The 18,062-nt window shown below is 35.2% G+C and overlaps 1 protein-coding gene across 1 annotated transcript; it reads left to right on the top strand.

The window, feature by feature from the left end:
- The first annotated feature begins 11,298 nt into the window (after window positions 1–11,298).
- On the top strand, window positions 11,299–17,308 carry kcnk13b (potassium channel, subfamily K, member 13b). The gene is made up of 3 exons (XM_077710357.1): window positions 11,299–11,918; window positions 13,218–13,978; window positions 17,056–17,308. The coding sequence occupies exons 1-3, from the start codon at window positions 11,582–11,584 to the stop codon at window positions 17,209–17,211; spliced, it is 1,254 nt and encodes a 417-aa protein (XP_077566483.1). The 5' UTR covers window positions 11,299–11,581; the 3' UTR covers window positions 17,212–17,308.
- Window positions 17,309–18,062: the final 754 nt, after the last annotated feature.

Here is an 18,062-nt window from a genome sequence, read left to right as displayed (position 1 = left end):
ACGAATAACAGATTAAGCCTATGGAAAACAAGAAACCAACTATAATAATGTTGCAGCCCTTCAGTTTGACTGATTGGACTGTTTTTATCAAACTTTTTTCATCAAAAGTTTGTAGTTTTTTAAACCAGCTAAAGGTTAAGCAAAAGGCAAGTGTAGTACTATACCGAGCAAAAGTATAAATGAATTAACAATAGACTGCTTTCAGTAGTTTTGATTCCTACTGTACTATTTCCTTTCATTTCCATCTTTTTTGATTGAAAAGCCATGTAATTATTCTTATTGTTGAATTGAATTGAATTGAGTTGAATGCTTTTATTATACAAGTACAATGAGATTTAAATCCTCATCACAAGTGCACAATAACAACAACAAAAAGACAAATAAATAATCAATAAATAACATCTTTTAAATATGTAAAAAAAACAAATAAGTAAACCTCTTGTAATTGATTTCTAATATAAGAATTAGTACTTAGCAACCATTTCTTCAGTCATGGATTAAATTTTAAAAAAGGGATGAAGTTATCTTTGTAAAGAAAGAGTCTCTTCATTAATTTTAGGACGTAATTACTGATACAGCCTTGTATTTGAGTTTGATGTATTATTTTTCAAGCCTATCTGTGCGTGTTGCTTAATTTGGATGAGTCACTGTGGTTCTGGCAAGGTCGGATGGACTGTTCCAGTCTGAGATGGATCGAGTTTGGATAAGGGTGGAGGAGTTGACATCAGAACCTTGTCTCCTGTTCTCCCATCTGTTTCACTCCATGGAGGTGCTTGTGGGCGATAATTGCGCTTTGTGTGCATATGTGTACATGAGCATGTTTGTGAATGTCCTCTGTGTTTGTCTATTTTTTATTTTCGTCCAATTTAAACCAAATTGCAGACATGAATGAAATAGAGGAACATGTTAGAAAGCTTTTGTAGCACACATACACATACAAACACACTATCCCACTGATGTCTCTGAGCCACAGATGGCGGAGAGAAAGGGACGTGGCTTCCTGAGGTCAGGTGCCTGCTCATCCTGCGGCAACATCTCTATAGCCAAATTTCATTGTCATCCCTCCTGACACGACACTAATTCATCACTCACAGGCAGCGTTTCTGCTTTGGAGCCATTTAAATGCAGATGGTGCATTAGTCTCACCTTGCATGAAGGTTCACCCCCTGGGTGGAAGTTGTGATGCAGGCAGAGTTGACATGGTGATTTTTTTTCAACCTCTTTAACCTCTAATAACCTTAACCTGTTGCTACTACTTTTGTTGACCGGTACAATTCTTCTGCTGGCACTTGCCATGATAGTTTCCGTCTTGATTTAATTTCGCTGTGCCTAATGACAATAAATTAATTTGGATTCTTTCTTCAACTGATCTATCTTTTATGTAATCATCTTCTGCAGGTTGCACAGAAGCAACTTGCGTCAGCTTGAGTATGTTTCCTAGAAAGAATTGGGAATCTTTTTGAGAAAGAGAGCCATAAACAATTTATATTTTCAAATATTATTGCTTGAGGGGCATACTTAGAATTTATTAATAAAAATACATGAAAATGTGCATTCTTTTTAGTCATTTCACCACTTTTAAAGTAAAAATGGAAAATCTATGAATTCTTTTGACAACATTTTACGCTGTTGTCAATCAATAAGTATCAATGAGAGTATGCATGCAGAACAGTCTAATGAAAATAATAATTATAATTATAATAAAACAAACGCTTCACTTTGTGTGACGCACAGCCTTATAGAAAAGTTGTGTATAGTTAACCTCTACTTGGGTGGCTGGGTAACTTGATCTAGACATCCGTAAGTACCACAAGGATTAGTAGACCAAAAACTAGAGACTATAAACAGCAAAAATATGAATAAAACAAACCTAAAAAAAAGAGCAAGTGGCAAAATCTCCAAAGGCATCCAGTGCAAAGAGCCCATTCCTTTGATAAAACAGTAGGAAGTGATCATAGCCATAAAGATCCCACGCATTACGTTATGTCTAGTACCGCACTCTAGCCACTACAGAGAGGAAAAATATGAATCATTTTCTCGACAATAGGTTGAGTATTTTCTTATTATATATACTTCTCAAACTCATAATTAATTTGTACACAAAAAATAATAAAATATTTTTGTGTGTGAACAAGTAATCATCATCAATGTTGGTACAGCTCCAAACACAATCATCCCTCTTATAAACTACTCTCCTGAAACTGTCTTAACAGGTAACATTCTGTACTGTCCCTAGTTAGAAATAATCTTTTACAACAGATGGGTCCAATTTCCCAAACCTGCCAGCAAGACCAGTACCGCTCTGCGGGTGTTTCGTAACAGAGGAAATACAATTCATGCCAAGATATTGGTCCAATTCTCATTGCTGGTGTGGCAATTTCAGTCTTAAACACACAAATTCACACATAAATTCAACCATTGTTAACTTTTCACTTTACTGGCACTTTCGTGACAAAGGAGGACAACATTCAAGACAAATTATCATATAATTGTCACTGTGAATGTGATATTTGTATTATCTTCCAAAATAGAATAATATAGATCACAATTTCCAGCATTATCTTAGATCAAATAAATGTCTCGCTCTCTCCAAAAATAAAATACATTTTATCGTCTTTATACGTATTTTTCTATATATTATATATTTATTATATTATATGTATAACTCCCGAGCCTAATTTGAACTACTAACTAAAAGAGAAACGTGGCAAATTCATTTTTTAAATAGAAAATTCTTAGCTGTTATGACAAGTCCAAAATATTGTTTTTAAAAAGTGAATTTGAGCATTTTTCATATACTGACACAGTATATATGCATTACAAACATATCTATATGCATGGATTTACACATATATACACATATGTTTATGTAGTAGATAATATAACCACACACAATAATTCCTAGCCATGATTTACTGTGAATTGTAGAAAAGCTGCCAATCAAAATCCAGTCATGCCTTTATTTTGTGTCCAACACAATAGTGACACAATAAGAGGCTGCATGTTTTGAAGCCCAGTCGAGCATGACACTGAAGAGCAGTCGCCTTGTTAAGAGCTCAAGCAACTCCATGCCTCCCGCTAATGGATGGGTAAATTTAGAAATAGAGAGTTAAAAGAGAAGAGCCTAGGAAGAAATTGTTTCCGCTGTTGGAGTCATCTTTTACAGCAAAGAATTGTAAAGAGCTTTCCATGGTACGCTAGAAGGGGTTTTTAAAAAGAACAACCTGCTCAAAGTGCTTAAATCTTGAACAAAAAGAATAGACTTTTCCTCAATACTACAATCATGCGTGTGTTGTCATAGGAACAATACCTGCCCTGGATTTTAAGACCAACAACACATTGTAAAATATAATGGAAATATGATCGGATAAAAATGACTGACAATGAAAAGGGACCTGAGGGGGATGACATCACTGTAATGACCCTCATCCTAATGCACCATCTGGTGTAATGGCTTTTGGATGGGGCCATGACCAAACCTCTTGGTATAATGATTTATTCACTTGTTGACAGCGGCTCCCTTTATGGATTTATGACTAAATAAAAGTTTACTACTACACCATTCAGACTTAATTATTTCATGCATGCTATTTAGTTGCTCTAGTTACTTTGAACTGGTAATTAAACTGGTTATTCAGTTCCAAGACAATCAGAATACTAAATGGAATTTAAATGCTTGAGGATTGGATGAACAAATTCTACAGTCTTACTTAGTCGTTCTCCTCGTTTTGTGTCCTACGAATAAAAAACATGTTCTTGTGACTATCATAATGTGTTTGGCTAAAGATCATATTGTGTTTTCTGACATTGACTGTGTGTTTTTGAGGGATCGGTCATAACAATTTGCCCACTGCCACTTGCTACTATATGCTGCAGCACCCCTGCGACTATATGATGACTTTGATTTGTTGTCAAATTATATAGTTAACAAAAAAATGACAGTTGGAAACATGATTTTTAGACCATTAATTCATTTCAAAGTATTTAATTCAAAGTTTCGTAATGTTTTAATGTTCCCATTTCTAGAACTGGATGCTGAGTCCTTTGAGACAATTTCATACCTTTTTTTTTTACCCATTCACAGTCGTCCCAATTTTTATAAATAAAAAACTAAGATAAATAGCTAGTGCCTACATTCAAAACCTGTTTAACGCACTGTCAGTCATCGCCACCTTCTCCCTATGAACGTTCACAACTTTATTACTTCAAATGTCTCCAAGTAAGAATTTCTTCAATCCAATCTTCAGGGATGTTGTTTTTTTTTGGAGATAAAGCCGAGAGTTTGTCCAGTTGGGAAAAGGCTTCTTTCCAAGCTTCAACATACTTGAACATCTGCCTCATACTGCAGAGGAGGTGCAAACGTGTCTATGGAGGCTTTTTTGCAGCTCCCCGGTGAGTTTTGTTCTGCAGCTGAATGAGGACAAGCAAGACGTTCTGGGAAAATGCAGGTGTGTTTTTTTTCTTTTTTTTTAACCAATCCAGGCTAAGTGCAAATTTGGTACCTCAGAATATTTTCCACATGAAAAAACAACAATCCCCCTCCCCTGTTGCGAGCCTCATCCAAATTCTAGATTATGTTTACAGCTGTGCTTTAAAAAAAAAAAAAAGGTAAACAAGGCATGATTCAGGTCAATCCTAGTGAAGTGTTTCAACCTTATTGTTCTGTTTTCAACGACAGCATCACGTCTGCCATAAAACACTCAGGCACAAAGACAACCACAGCATTGCAAACACGATTTTTACACCCTGTGACAAAATGAGATTATTTTTCTTTCTTTATTTATCCTTGCCATTGAAAAGATTCCAAAAAAGCATCCGTGTGGTGGTTTCTCAGCTCTTCTCAAGCTCAAATCACATATATGTAGAAAAATAAATTGGAAAAAAATAAAAAAATAAAGAAAAGCGGCCAGATAAATTATATTCTAAGAAGGCAATTGCTTGGTATCACCTGCGGGAAATTCCGAAAGCCCTGTTTGGCTTGGCCTCGCTCATTATTCACATCATTTATTCTCTCCTCTTTTGTGGTGCATCTCTGTGTGAAATGAATTATCCACCAGGCTGTAAAAATAAACAAACTTTCAGGCCATTTTTAAATGGGAGCCCTCTCAATAGCCACTTTTACTTGTGGTTAGTGAAAATATCTGTTATGTCCGTGCTTGGAAGAACACAGTGATAGACAATGAGCAGCTGCAAAAGGCATCCCATAATTGTCTCATTTACTTAATGTTCCTCATAGCGGGTATACAGTAACTTTACTCACGCACAGTGTGAAAAGAAAACGACATTGTGGATATCGTTCTCAGGCGACCTCATCAATCTCTATTACTTTTAACTTTAGACAGAGTTACTGTTTGCCGATTCCTGTTCAAAAGCTGAACATGTCATGGGTTTGCCTTAGCGCAATGAAACCACTGTAGTAGTTAATTTCCCATACTACTCCTGTGAGGCTTCAAATTGCAGCAATTGGATTTTAATCTGTGTACCACTGATTAGTCATTTGGCTCCCCAGCCACTGTGTAATTTGTTCCACAACAGAGAGTGAAATAGTCACGTGTGCAGATACAAATACACATGCGCAGCATGCATGGAGTTCAACGCCATGCAAATGCAAACGTCCATGCACAACATTGAGCATCCATGCTGAGGAAGGCAGGATGGCAGAGATTGGAGGCAAAGATGGGCACGTGTACACTCTGGGTGAAATAACATAAGTATCTCAGCACCATCTCATGGCAACAAAAGGCACGTCAAATGTTGATTGGTTGAGTGTAATTGGTGAAGAAGAAGGTCAAGGTCATTTAGAGTCATACAAGGCCAATTCAAAGATTTTGGTATGAACTTATATATCAGGGGTCGGGAACCTTTCTGACGAAGAGAGCCATAAACAATTCATATTTTTCATACATTATTCCTTGAGAGCCATAGTCCGAATTTAAAATAAAGAAAAAAATGTATTCTAGGATCTACTATACACATCTCTAACTTTAGAAATGTGTCCTTTCTGTCTGTATAATGTTGTTTTTTGTTTGTTTTTCCCCCCCAGGTTGTTAAATAGGAAATTATTTATTCATCCATTTTCCATACTGCTTATCCTCAGGGAGGTAGCAGGTAAATAGGAATTAGATGAGGAAATTGACCATTAATATGAGTGTAAATGTTTTTTTAATTGTCTGTTTGTTTTAGGAATGACCCCTGTAGGAGGCTTAAACGAACAATTCCATGTATTATGGTAAATCAATGTACAGTATCCTTTTGACCACTAGATGGCTACAGTATCCCATTTGTACTCGAGTAGTAGTCTGGCTCAGTTTCCATAGTAATGCTTCCCCCCAACTAGAATAGTTACATATGTCATGTATGCAGAAAAAAAAGGTTTCTCATCTCATTTTCTGAACTGCTTTATCCTCATTAGTGTTGCAGGGGGTGCTGGAGCCTATCCAGGACACCCTAAAGGACAAGGAGACGGACAGCCATCCACTCTCACACTCATACCTAGGAGAAATTTAGTGTCCAATCAGCCTAGCCTTCTATGTCTTTGGAATGTGGGAGGAAACTGGAGTTCCCGGAGAAAACCCACGCAGACCCGGGGAGAACATCCAAATTCACACAGGTGGACCGACCTGGATTCGAACCCTGGTCCCCCACTGTGATTTCGACGCGCTAACCACTCGGGTCGGGTCGCCCTGAGAAAGATTTTATTATTATTATTTTGTGAAACCCAAGAAATACCCATTTTACTACTGTGTGGAAGCAAAAAATTGCTTCTGAGGAGAGACAGAAAAACAAATAAACAGACCGCTCTTATGATCTAACAATAACTGTAACATTCTGACTAATATGTTTTGTGTTATTAGTAAAGGGCTCCTGATCGTAATATGCACTCACCAGATGCAAAGCAAAGCAGCAAATGATTACGGAATACACAAACCTCTTCATCCACTCAACCACGTTGTTGTTAAAAAAAAAAGAAAAAGAAGCATAACAACCTTGAATCATTTTACATGTTGTTGCAGATGTTATCATTGCTTCTATACATTAGCTGAACATTATTTTATGCAAAAAAAGGAAACTGTAAATATAGGCATCACATGAATATCATTAAAACGATAGGTGCTGTACTTGTAAGTTTATAATTTGTATATGTGAAATTTAATTAAACAAAAATTAATTGTCATCATCATCGTAGTGCAAATTGGGGTCACTTGATTCCTGTTTTCATCTTTAAACATTGATGACCAAACCAAATAAAACTGAAGTTCACAAATACTTTAATGAAATTTTAACATATTTCTAAATAACTCCAACATATTTCAGCCAAAATAAAAATTATTTGAAAATTATTTGAACTGCAATTGAGGGGGTTTGTATGAGAAAGGAAGAGTAAAAATACAAATGGCCATAACTATTGCAATCACACAAGCACACATTTCCATCAGTAATAAGCTCTGTTTTATGTCCTTCAGCCACCATGCACAGCCAACTCAATTCTCTATTACAAGAGTCCTTCATGCCTAGAGCTAAGATTCTGCCTATGATAATCACTTGTCATCTTTTTTAATCCAATTTTTATTCTTTCCTTCCATTGCTTTTCAGCTCTCTGCTCTAATTCCCCCTTTTCAACAGTGGCCAGCTGAGACTAAATGGAATTCATGTTAATTAAAGAATATTCTGCAATAAAATACTGTATGATCATTATTGAACATTTGGTACTGCTTCCCAGACTCTAACCTTATCATAAAACAGGCTCACAGCTCCGTGACAAGATAATTATCACGACAACCCTGAATAAGACCAGCATTTGAGTTGAATCTCTTTCTTTTCCTTTTCCCCCAACCACACTATTTTTCTGGGTTGCCAAGGAACAGTTTAAAGTCATGCAGGGGTGGGTGGTCAATAAGTGTTGAAATGGAGATTATGGTCATATGTTAAAAATGTTGAAATGTAGCTTTATGTTGCAGTAGTTTTTTCTTCTTCTTTTTTAATTTTTTTTTTTTGCATTACACAGTTTGGAAAACTGATTTCAGTATCGTTCTTTATAATATGTAGCTTACATTTGTATCGATTACTTTGTTTAAAACAATAACAAAGAATACAATATGGTCAAATTATAAGGGAAAATGAATAAAAGCAATTATAGATCTTTGAAATGTTATATCAAAACTTACCTATTTATTTCATCCAATCAGTATTTTCCATGTCCTTATATTTCTGATGCATCATTTCACATTCACACACTTTTTGGGTTCAGATATTTAATGAAAAAAAAAGCTTTTGTACCTGAAAAGATAAAAAACAGGTTTATATTACAGTGCTGTTTATTACTCAAATCGAAAACTGATGATAAACAATAAATTGTAATGTAATTCTTTAAAAAAGTATGAAAAAGCAAGTTGCTGACAACTAACTTAACCTAAGCGTATAATATATTCACAAACTTTATACACTGAAATTGTCTGACCAAATAAAGTTGACAAAAACAGTTCTAAAAGCTACACCAACCTATTACAATCTAAAGAAACTTATCACAGTGAAATGGTTAAAAAGCTATTTTTGAAATCTCAAGTACTACATTGTTCCAGTTAAGTGCCATCATTTGAAAATGGAGAAACCATAAAACGTCTGAAACAAAAATGATTCCAAGACAACAAGGATGACTCATTCAGGAGGTTAAGAATTTCCCCAGACAGTTATAAAAATCGAATGTTTTTAATTGTCTGTCTAAGGGAGGTAAAGTTTTCATGTTATGTACCTATTCTCCAAAAGAATACATCTCAATAGTCTCCATGCACACTGAAAATTTACAATGGTCTTTCGTTATATCTTCTAATATAATATGTTGCACATGAATCTAATTTGAGCCTAAGTCAATTACCACTGCATTAATTTAAATCGGGCCTGTGGAATAAATTAGAAAAGACCTTATTATTGTACACAAAATAACTCAACAACCCCTGTGATGACGACTACCAGGCACTTGTAACTCTGAAACAACAAGTGCCCCCCTGAATTAACCTTAGTGTCAATACAGACAGATGATTGCAATTGGTTTTCAATTGCTTTTAAATTGGGCTTGGATGATGGAGTCATACCGTAGTGCTTTCTCAAGTCATACTGTGTTATTTATCATTGAATGAGAATATAATGTAATAGTTTTCTTTTTAAAATTTCAATAGAAATTCATTTTATCATAGTAGACAAGACATCATCCAGCTATGGTATTTTGAACTCTGTTTAAAACGCCTTATGTTCACACACACACAACAAAACATTTTACAATGTTCTCTGAGTATGTATCCCTGAATTGGACAGTGATTTTAAAGTCATGATATACAGCATCTCTCCGTTTGTTGAACGGATATCGACTTCACAACACATCTAACTACACACACACTGAAAGCCTCATTGATGTTTGTAAACATTACCTTCTATCCCCCTTCCTAGTTACTATGGTTACTCATGCTCAGCAGATTCTCTCACTGAGTGGGGAGGATACACCTGAAAAATGTCAGAACACAAATTGAGCATTGTTATAGTATTTATGAGTTGCAATCATATTGCATGCTATGTAGGATTTCCTTTCACCACAAGTGATATCATGCTTAAGTATATATATATATATATATATATATATATATATATATATATATATATATATATATATATATATATATATATATATATATATATATATATATATATATATATATATATATATATATATATATATATATATATGTATATATATATATGTATATATATATATGTATATATATATATATATATATATATATATATATATATATATATATATATATATATATATATATATATATATATATATATATATATATATATATATATATATATATATATATATATATATATATATATATATATATATATATATATATATATATATATATATATATATATATATATATATATATATATATATATATATATATATATATATATATATATATATATATATATATATATATATATATATATATATATATATATGGAGCTGCTTCTGAGACTGTGAGTAATTAGTGCGCCATAAGGAAAATGGATCAATAGAACATTATTGGGCATCTCGCTAAATGTCAATATATGCAGTAGTCACAACATCAATTACTGTGCAGAGAATATTGACAATATACAATCAAACACCTCCATTGACTGATTGTCAAAGAAAAGATAATTGTATTACCAAAATTATCAAAGGTTATTTATAACTGACCAATTTTTCCTTGTTAGAAATAATTATTGACAGGTCTCACAAATGAAATGCTTATTAAACTAGATTTTTCAACAGACTACAGACTGTTATTAAATAATACTATTAATACCTAATGATTTACTTGAATATTAAGCCACTGATCATGTTAACGGGAAACTGAAAAATATCAATACTTAAATCAATACAAACTCTTTTTCCACTGTATCTGCCAGATGAACCCGCTGAAATGGTAACTCCTACAACATTCTCGGAAAATTACAAGTGGCAAGCTATTTTTAGAAAAGGCTTGCAGGCTACCAGCTAGTGACAATTGTTAAAAGTGGTCACTCAGGAAAGAGAATGTGAGACAATGTAAATCTAGCAATAAAATATTCTAGACAGTTTGTTCATTAAAGAAAGAGACAGCAAGAGAGTCGAAAAAAAGGGGAGAAATTCAAGAAAACCATAACATGTTTAGACCTTATTTATTGCAATAACCAATATATTTCTCCACTACTTGTATTCATACACTATTTTTACTTCTACACATCTATTCAATATAAAATATATATATATACACACCCTATCACTTACAGAAAGATTGTAGTATATATCTATTTTTGCAAGTTACACCGATTAATACAGTACAGTACAGTACAGTACAGTACAGTACAGTATACTACAGTACCCCTAACCCATAATCACAAAACTTTCTATTGAAGATCGTCTTTTTATCATGCTTTTCTTTTATAAAACTATGAATATAGTATATTTCTTATATAAAACTATGAAAGTCAATGATTGTAAATACAAAAACTAATGAAATACATTCATTATATTAACACTGTCAATACATTTTAATCCTGTGCATCTGGGGTACATCTAAATATGTCGCATATGGCTTTTAATATGGAGATCAATAGAAAATATTTGGTGGAAAAAAATCCCCCTGACACACACATGCAAAATCAATGGCATACATGTTATGTATCATATTAATCACTTCCCTGCGGTAATTATAATACATTCTGCTGGTGCCGCTCACCGGCCATGGTGCGTAAAACGTGCGCTTTGGGAGTGTGGGGGCGTTTTTGTAGACGCAGTTTTGAAGATCATCACAACACGACATCCACAGGTTGTTGCGCGCATCTCCCTTCTTATGAGCTGAAAGATGCATCTAATTTGGAACAGACTGCCATCTTTTGAGGATCCTCTCATCATCTTTTATTTCCAAAAGACTGTTTCTCCGTGCAGTGACTCTAAAATTGCGCGCATCTTTCTATGAGGCAGAGCGCGCCTTTTCTTTGAGAGCATCATGACACTTGTCTCTCACCTCCGCTGCATCACAATACCAACATAATGGCATTTAGGAGCGGTTGCTGCTGCGGTTCAGGTCCAATTAATGAAGATAATGCGAGATTTTTGCTACTGGCCTTGTTCATTATTCTCTATCTTCTTTGCGGAGCGGCTGTGTTCTCTGCGTTGGAGCAACCCAAAGAGAAAGAAGCCAAAGAGCGATGGGCGCTAAGGTTCGAGCTCTTCAGGGAGACTTACAATCTGAGTAAAAAAGAGCTCAACGGTTTCCTCAGGAACTACGAGGAAGCTAATGTGGCTGGAATTCGAGTGGATAACATCAGACCTCGATGGGACTTTGCAGGGGCGTTTTACTTCGTGGGAACTGTGGTTTCCACCATAGGTGAGTTCCCAAAGCATGAAAAAACTTGGTCATTTTTTATCATTTTAACAGCCTGGATTAATGTATGAGTGCACATAGTGCATTGACAGTTTTGAATGATGCAAATATTCCGCCTCACACTGATCCCTAAAATCGTTTAAAAATAAAGGACTTTAATAAGCCGATTTTATTTAGAGTGGCGCTTTCATAAGTACATGCAACCCATTAGGCACAGTCTGTTTTTTCTGCATTTGAAACAACATTAATTGATAAAAGGGTGTTTTAAGCATCCCATTAACATTCTCAACTCCTGCTTGATATGTGTAAAAAATTGTTATGTAGTTCAAATTTATAAAAGTAAACATTATTTATGTGTATGTGGCTGCAAGATTAGGATAAACACAATTTTCGGTTTATTTCACTAGGCAATCCATGATATTTTGAGTGATTTGGATTAATTTGATGCTATCACTTATTTTGAATCTAAACTGGTTCTTGCAATCAACAATGACTGGTATCTTTTAATAATTGGGGGGCAGTTGGTCCCCATGGTGATAACAATGGCTGGTGGAAGACACAATCATCTCAGTCTGTTTCATATCTGATCTTCAGCAATGTTCAGGGCATGTCGTGACCAAACATTTAAGAAATATATAGTAACTTAAATCTTTGTTTTTGCCCACCAAGTTTGATGACTGCACCCTAGACACGTTATAGTGCATTATAGAAATGATTATATTGTTATTATCAATAGAGTGACCTCACCAAGAACTTTTGATTTCGGGTTCAACCCCCCACCACTATAGTATAGTTGCAGTATAGCTATTTTGTTCATTCATTCTGTGAGGTTGCAGTGCTAACCACATGTGTCAAAGTGGCGGCCCGGGGGCCAAATCTTGCCAGCCGTATGATTTTGTGTGGCCCAGGAAAGTAAATCATGAGTGCCGACTTTCTGTTTTAGGATCAAATTAAAATGAAGAGTATAGGTTTATATTAAATGTCCTGATTTTCCCTCTTTTAAACAAATTATTGTAATTTTTAAAGCAATTTTTCCGTATTTTTGTTCAAAAATGTAAAATCTAAAAATATATTTAAAAAAAAGCTAAAATAAACATTGTTTTAGATCTATAAAAAATGAACATTAAGGGATTTTAATCCATTTACAATAAAAAAAATCGAAATATTATATCTAAAATGGTCCGGCCCACATGAAATCAAATTGACGTTAATGCGGCCCGCGAACCAACCCGAGTTTGACACCCTTGTGTTGTTAGATGGTCCATATATCCATAAAATTAAGATGTGTTTTATATGTCCAAGGTTTTGGGATGACCACTCCAGCGACAATTGGGGGGAAAATCTTTCTAATGTTCTATGGCCTTCTTGGATGTGCAGCCACCATCCTCTTCTTCAATCTCTTCCTGGAAAGGGTCATCACTGTTATTGCTGTTGTGCTTAAATATTGCCATGAGCACCGCCACAACAAAGCTCAACTCCCCCTAAATGGTCAGGGGATCCGTGCAAGGTTAAGTAGAAAAGAGGAGAATCTTGCTGGCTGGAAACCTTCAGTCTACTGTGTTATGTTCATCCTTGGAGCGGCGGCTATTATGGTTTCTTGCTGTGCCTCGCTCATGTACTCTGCAGCCGAAGGCTGGGGCTACCTGGACTCACTTTACTTCTGCTTCGTGGCCTTCAGCACCATCGGCTTTGGAGATATGGTGAGCAGTCAACGGCTCGTCTACGAGGGCAATGCCACGGCAGCGTACCAGCTGGGGAACTTCTTGTTTATCCTGACGGGCGTCTGCTGCATCTACTCCCTCTTCAACGTCATCTCCATTGTCATTAAGCAGGTCCTCAACTGGATGCTGCGGAGACTTGAAGCCCCCTGTCGGTGTTGTTACCCCAATAGGGGACATCACCCTCACCGACACCCCCGTCGGAATGTGGTGGCCCCGGGTCACTTACGAGCCAATAGGGAGCCTTCTATAGAGACAGATGCCATCAATGAGAGTGAGACTGATGCTGGGCGCAGGATGTCTGGCGAGATGATCTCTATGAGAGACTTTCTTGCTGCAAATAAGGTGAGGAAATATGTTTGGATAAAATCATGACTCTTTATACATCAATTCAATGATAGCATACCTGTCAACCTCGAACCATTTGTGATCTTACCAAATTTTGTTTTCGCCCTTACATATATGTATAAATACATGGAAAATCTTACCACTTTACTTTTTTGTAAAAAATCACGAACAACAAGTAGAAAATGAAAGTAAACATAAACAAGGGAACAGGAAACGGAAATCACATGGTGAAAGTGTTACAAAACGAAATGTTTATCTGATAAACATTTCGTTTTGTAACACTTTCACCATGTGATTTCCGTTTCCTGTTCCCTTGTTTATGTTTACTTTCATTTTCTACTTGTTGTTCGTGATTTTTTACAAAAAAGTAAAGTGGTAAGATTTTCCATGAGAAAAAAAAAAAAGATCATGATAATATCATGATCTTTTTTTTTTAGCCAATCAGAGGCGCCGGTACATATATCACTTGGCAGACATGCGTTTCCGGGAAGAAACAATGGCGGATGGTGAAAAATGGCTAGAAAGTGCCTTAATTTATTTTTTTTTCTCAAAATCACCGTTTAGCGTACCATTTTCATGTGTACAGCGTACCAATATAAAAATGGGCTTTCAGTTGTACCAATTACGGCGAGAACGTACCAGTTGACAGGTATGTGATAGGATCCTGTCAAGAAGTATTAAAAAATCCTCAAAACTATCAGATGCATAACAATTGAAGTTGTACAATAAAAATGTCAACTAAAATGGTGAGTCATTCTAACAAATACAGCAAAGTAACCCCTGAGGTAGGATAGTGAGCCTTTAAATGGAACTCAACAACCCATAATTTATACTTTTTCCACATATTGAATAGCTACTTAATTGAGATTGATGGACTACGTGTTGCTATGCGATGTGCAAAATAATTTTGCTCTGATTTTTTTCTGATGATTACAAAATTCTCCATTGGCTCTTGGTGTTCTGCTAGTTTTATTCATTTTCTGAACTGTGGGGGGGAAACCGGAGTACCTGTAGAAAACCTAGAACCTGAAATAGAATTCCGAACCCCAGAACTGTGACGCCGATGTACTAACCACTCTTTCACCGGCTCGTTAGTTTCATGTGAGGAAGAAAGCAAGCTCAACCTTGAGTGCTCCACCGAAATAAAAAAGGAAGATATTTCCATTTAATCACATTAATATCTTGCAGCACTTTGCACTTCAGTGCACTCCACTGTTACATTTCACAATACGAATGTAGTTAGAGATTGTTATAAACCACAATGAATGAATTAAATGTAATTACATTTACTATTTACCTAACATAATAGGCTGGCTCCAAATGTAAAAATACACATCTGTTTCTAGATCAAAGTCTCCCACAGCAGTTTTGAAGCCAAAATACTTTGAAATTTCTCCCAATATAAAAAACGAAACCATTTATATTCTTCAACGCAACCAAGGTCATGTTAACCTTCTCACATAAACCCAACCATTATTATCATTCAATCTGCTATCTTGAGATGAGTAAGCGCAATACTAACCACAAAATGAGCAAGTAATTAAATTATTTAAAGAATCAATGTTACATTATGACTAATTTCAAATCTGCTCAATTACAAAGACAATTGGCATTCAATGTCAATTTACAAACATCTGACAAAAATGGAAATTTGATTTTAATTGAGGGCAACCCTCATTAAAAACAATTGGTAAGGGTCAAGTGTGGATTTATGGTTCTATGACTAGTATTAAAAACAAATTTTGAACACACTGTTTGCGTTCAGTGAGTAGAAGCAATCCCCACAACCCAAATGAGCAACTTGGACATCAGTATGATTTTTCTCTGAATAACATTATAGACCCTCCCCATTGTGATGACCTCCTCAGTATCTCTTCTAGACACTCAGTGGCAGCATTTGTCTTTAAATTTACATAAGTGACACTGCTTCAAACACAAGTGGAACACACAGTGCTCGCAGCTGGCTGTCTAATCAGTCTTCTGATTATATCTTACAAAGAAATGAAAACTATTGATCCATTTTCATCTGAATCATTTAAATAATGAGTATAAGTACTAAAAAAATGTAGGTAGGTAGACAAGAGTAACAAAATATGTGGGTGACAACCATCTATCCTCCCTTTCCAACAATTTTAAATCTAAAAGCAATTAGAATTTCATGTGTTTAGAATGTGTAATTAGTGTAAGTTGTGTAATTGTGTCTGTGTGGGTTTTCTCTGGGTACTCCTGTTTCCTCTGACATCACAAAAACATGCACAGTCTAAATTGGGATAGGCTCCAGCACCCCCTATAACCCATATGGGGATAAATGGTACAGAAAATGAATGAATAGATTAAGAACACTCTGTTTCAAGTGGTAAGTATTATTATTTGTCATATTTTTAGAAAATTGTCTTGATAAAATGTCTCACTCTACTTCACTTTTTCTCTTAATTTGTTAATCCTCTTGGTCAGCAGTAACGGATTTGTAACCCAGTTACTGTGACTATATAAAATTAAAGAAAAATTAGTCATATAAAACAGTGGTAAGTATTATTATTTGTCATATTTTTAGAAAATTGTCTTGATAAAATGTCTCACTCTACTTCACTTTTTCTCTTAATTTGTTAATCCTCTTGGTCAGCAGTAACGGATTTGTAACCCAGTTACTGTGACTATATAAAATTAAAGCAAAATTAGTCATATAAAACATTTTTTATCTGCATGATTAACTATTCAAGCCATTGATAGTTTATTAGATAATTTAGATATGTATGTAGTGGAAAAATAGTCAAATGAACGTTTGTTTTCAAGATTTTTAAAGCAAAAAATGACCTCCTATTATGCAATGACCCAGAATATTTTCAGCAAGTCAGCAATGACATTTTTTTATCATTAGCAACAAATACGTTACATGATAAAAGCAGTGTGAAGTAACAAAAACTAACCATCCAAGATTCGATGCATCGGAGTGATTTATGTAACCTAGCAACAATACGACCCAATTTGTCATCTACAAATAAGGATTGGAAGCTGATGCCAACAATTTAATTAGTGTCTTTCTCTCGGCTGAATTCTTTTCATGTCTGCTTCAGGTCAACTTGGCTATCATGCAGAAGCAACTATCCGAAATGGCAATTGATCAACAGCGGCAGCCTTGTTCCACTTCACATCATAACGGTTTCTCCGGGGGTGTCGGGGCCCTTGGCATCATGAACAACCGCCTGGCAGAGACTAGTGTGGACAGATAGGAAAAAAACATGTGGCTCTATGGATACAAAGCCGTGTGAGGATGACAATGAAGAAGAAATGTCAACCTAGACCTTTTCTTCCCTGGAGTGTCAATACTGTGTAGACTCAAACAAATTGAATGATGCATGAAGGTTGGTTACAATCGCACATGTGGGTCAGGTTCAGTTTACTGGGATGATCTTCCCAGAGTGCATTCAGTTTCCATGGTGATAGAGAAGCCTGCATTGTTCTCTTGTCTCTCAGCTTCAAAAGCTTTTTTTGCCATATGTTACTGCACAGCTGACTTTCATTGTGCTTTAAAACTTCACATGACTGTACACTCGTCGTACAGCATTTCATATCATTTGCTGAATACACTAAATGACAATGTTGGGAGGAAAAATTGCCTCAATAAAGTTGCTTCTTCTGCTGGGTTTACTCTATCATCAAAATAATGGTGTAATTCAGACTATCACAGTTGAGTTACCGAGTACAGTGCTATCTCTATTTACCATATTAATTCATTCCAAAAGTCATTTTGCAACTTGAAATTTCCATAAGTAGTATCAAATGTGAATGCATTTCAAGGTCTCCACTACAATCCTCTACCAAACCTTTTAAAAATAAAAAACCCATTTGTATGGAATATGTGAGAAAGCCGTCATTAGGCATATTAAATCATAAAAATAAAAGAGAGGTGCATCCAGAATTTGCTACCATAAATTTAAGCTGTGAGAAATCTTCTTACAGATATGAAATATAGGAATAAATTATGAAATGTAAATACAATCACAAATGTTCAAGTTATAATCAGCAAAAACTAAAATTTGCACAATATATGGACTACAACATAGGTCACACTCCATGAGAT

Source organism: Stigmatopora nigra, chromosome 2 (assembly GCF_051989575.1).
Source record: "Stigmatopora nigra isolate UIUO_SnigA chromosome 2, RoL_Snig_1.1, whole genome shotgun sequence".
NCBI classification, from domain to species: domain Eukaryota; kingdom Metazoa; phylum Chordata; class Actinopteri; order Syngnathiformes; family Syngnathidae; genus Stigmatopora; species Stigmatopora nigra.
Note: the sequence above shows the minus strand (reverse complement) of the source record. Positions and strands in the feature narration are given on the sequence as shown.

Bases quoted from the DNA above. Each gene is read 5' to 3' on its own strand.
- kcnk13b (XM_077710357.1), top strand. From the start codon at position 11,582: ATGGCATTTAGGAGCGGTTGCTGCTGCGGTTCAGGTCCAATTAATGAA. The intron at 11,919-13,217 runs GTGAGTTCCCAA...TATATGTCCAAG, and splicing joins AACTGTGGTTTCCACCATAG to GTTTTGGGATGACCACTCCA. The intron at 13,979-17,055 runs GTGAGGAAATAT...TGTCTGCTTCAG, and splicing joins ACTTTCTTGCTGCAAATAAG to GTCAACTTGGCTATCATGCA.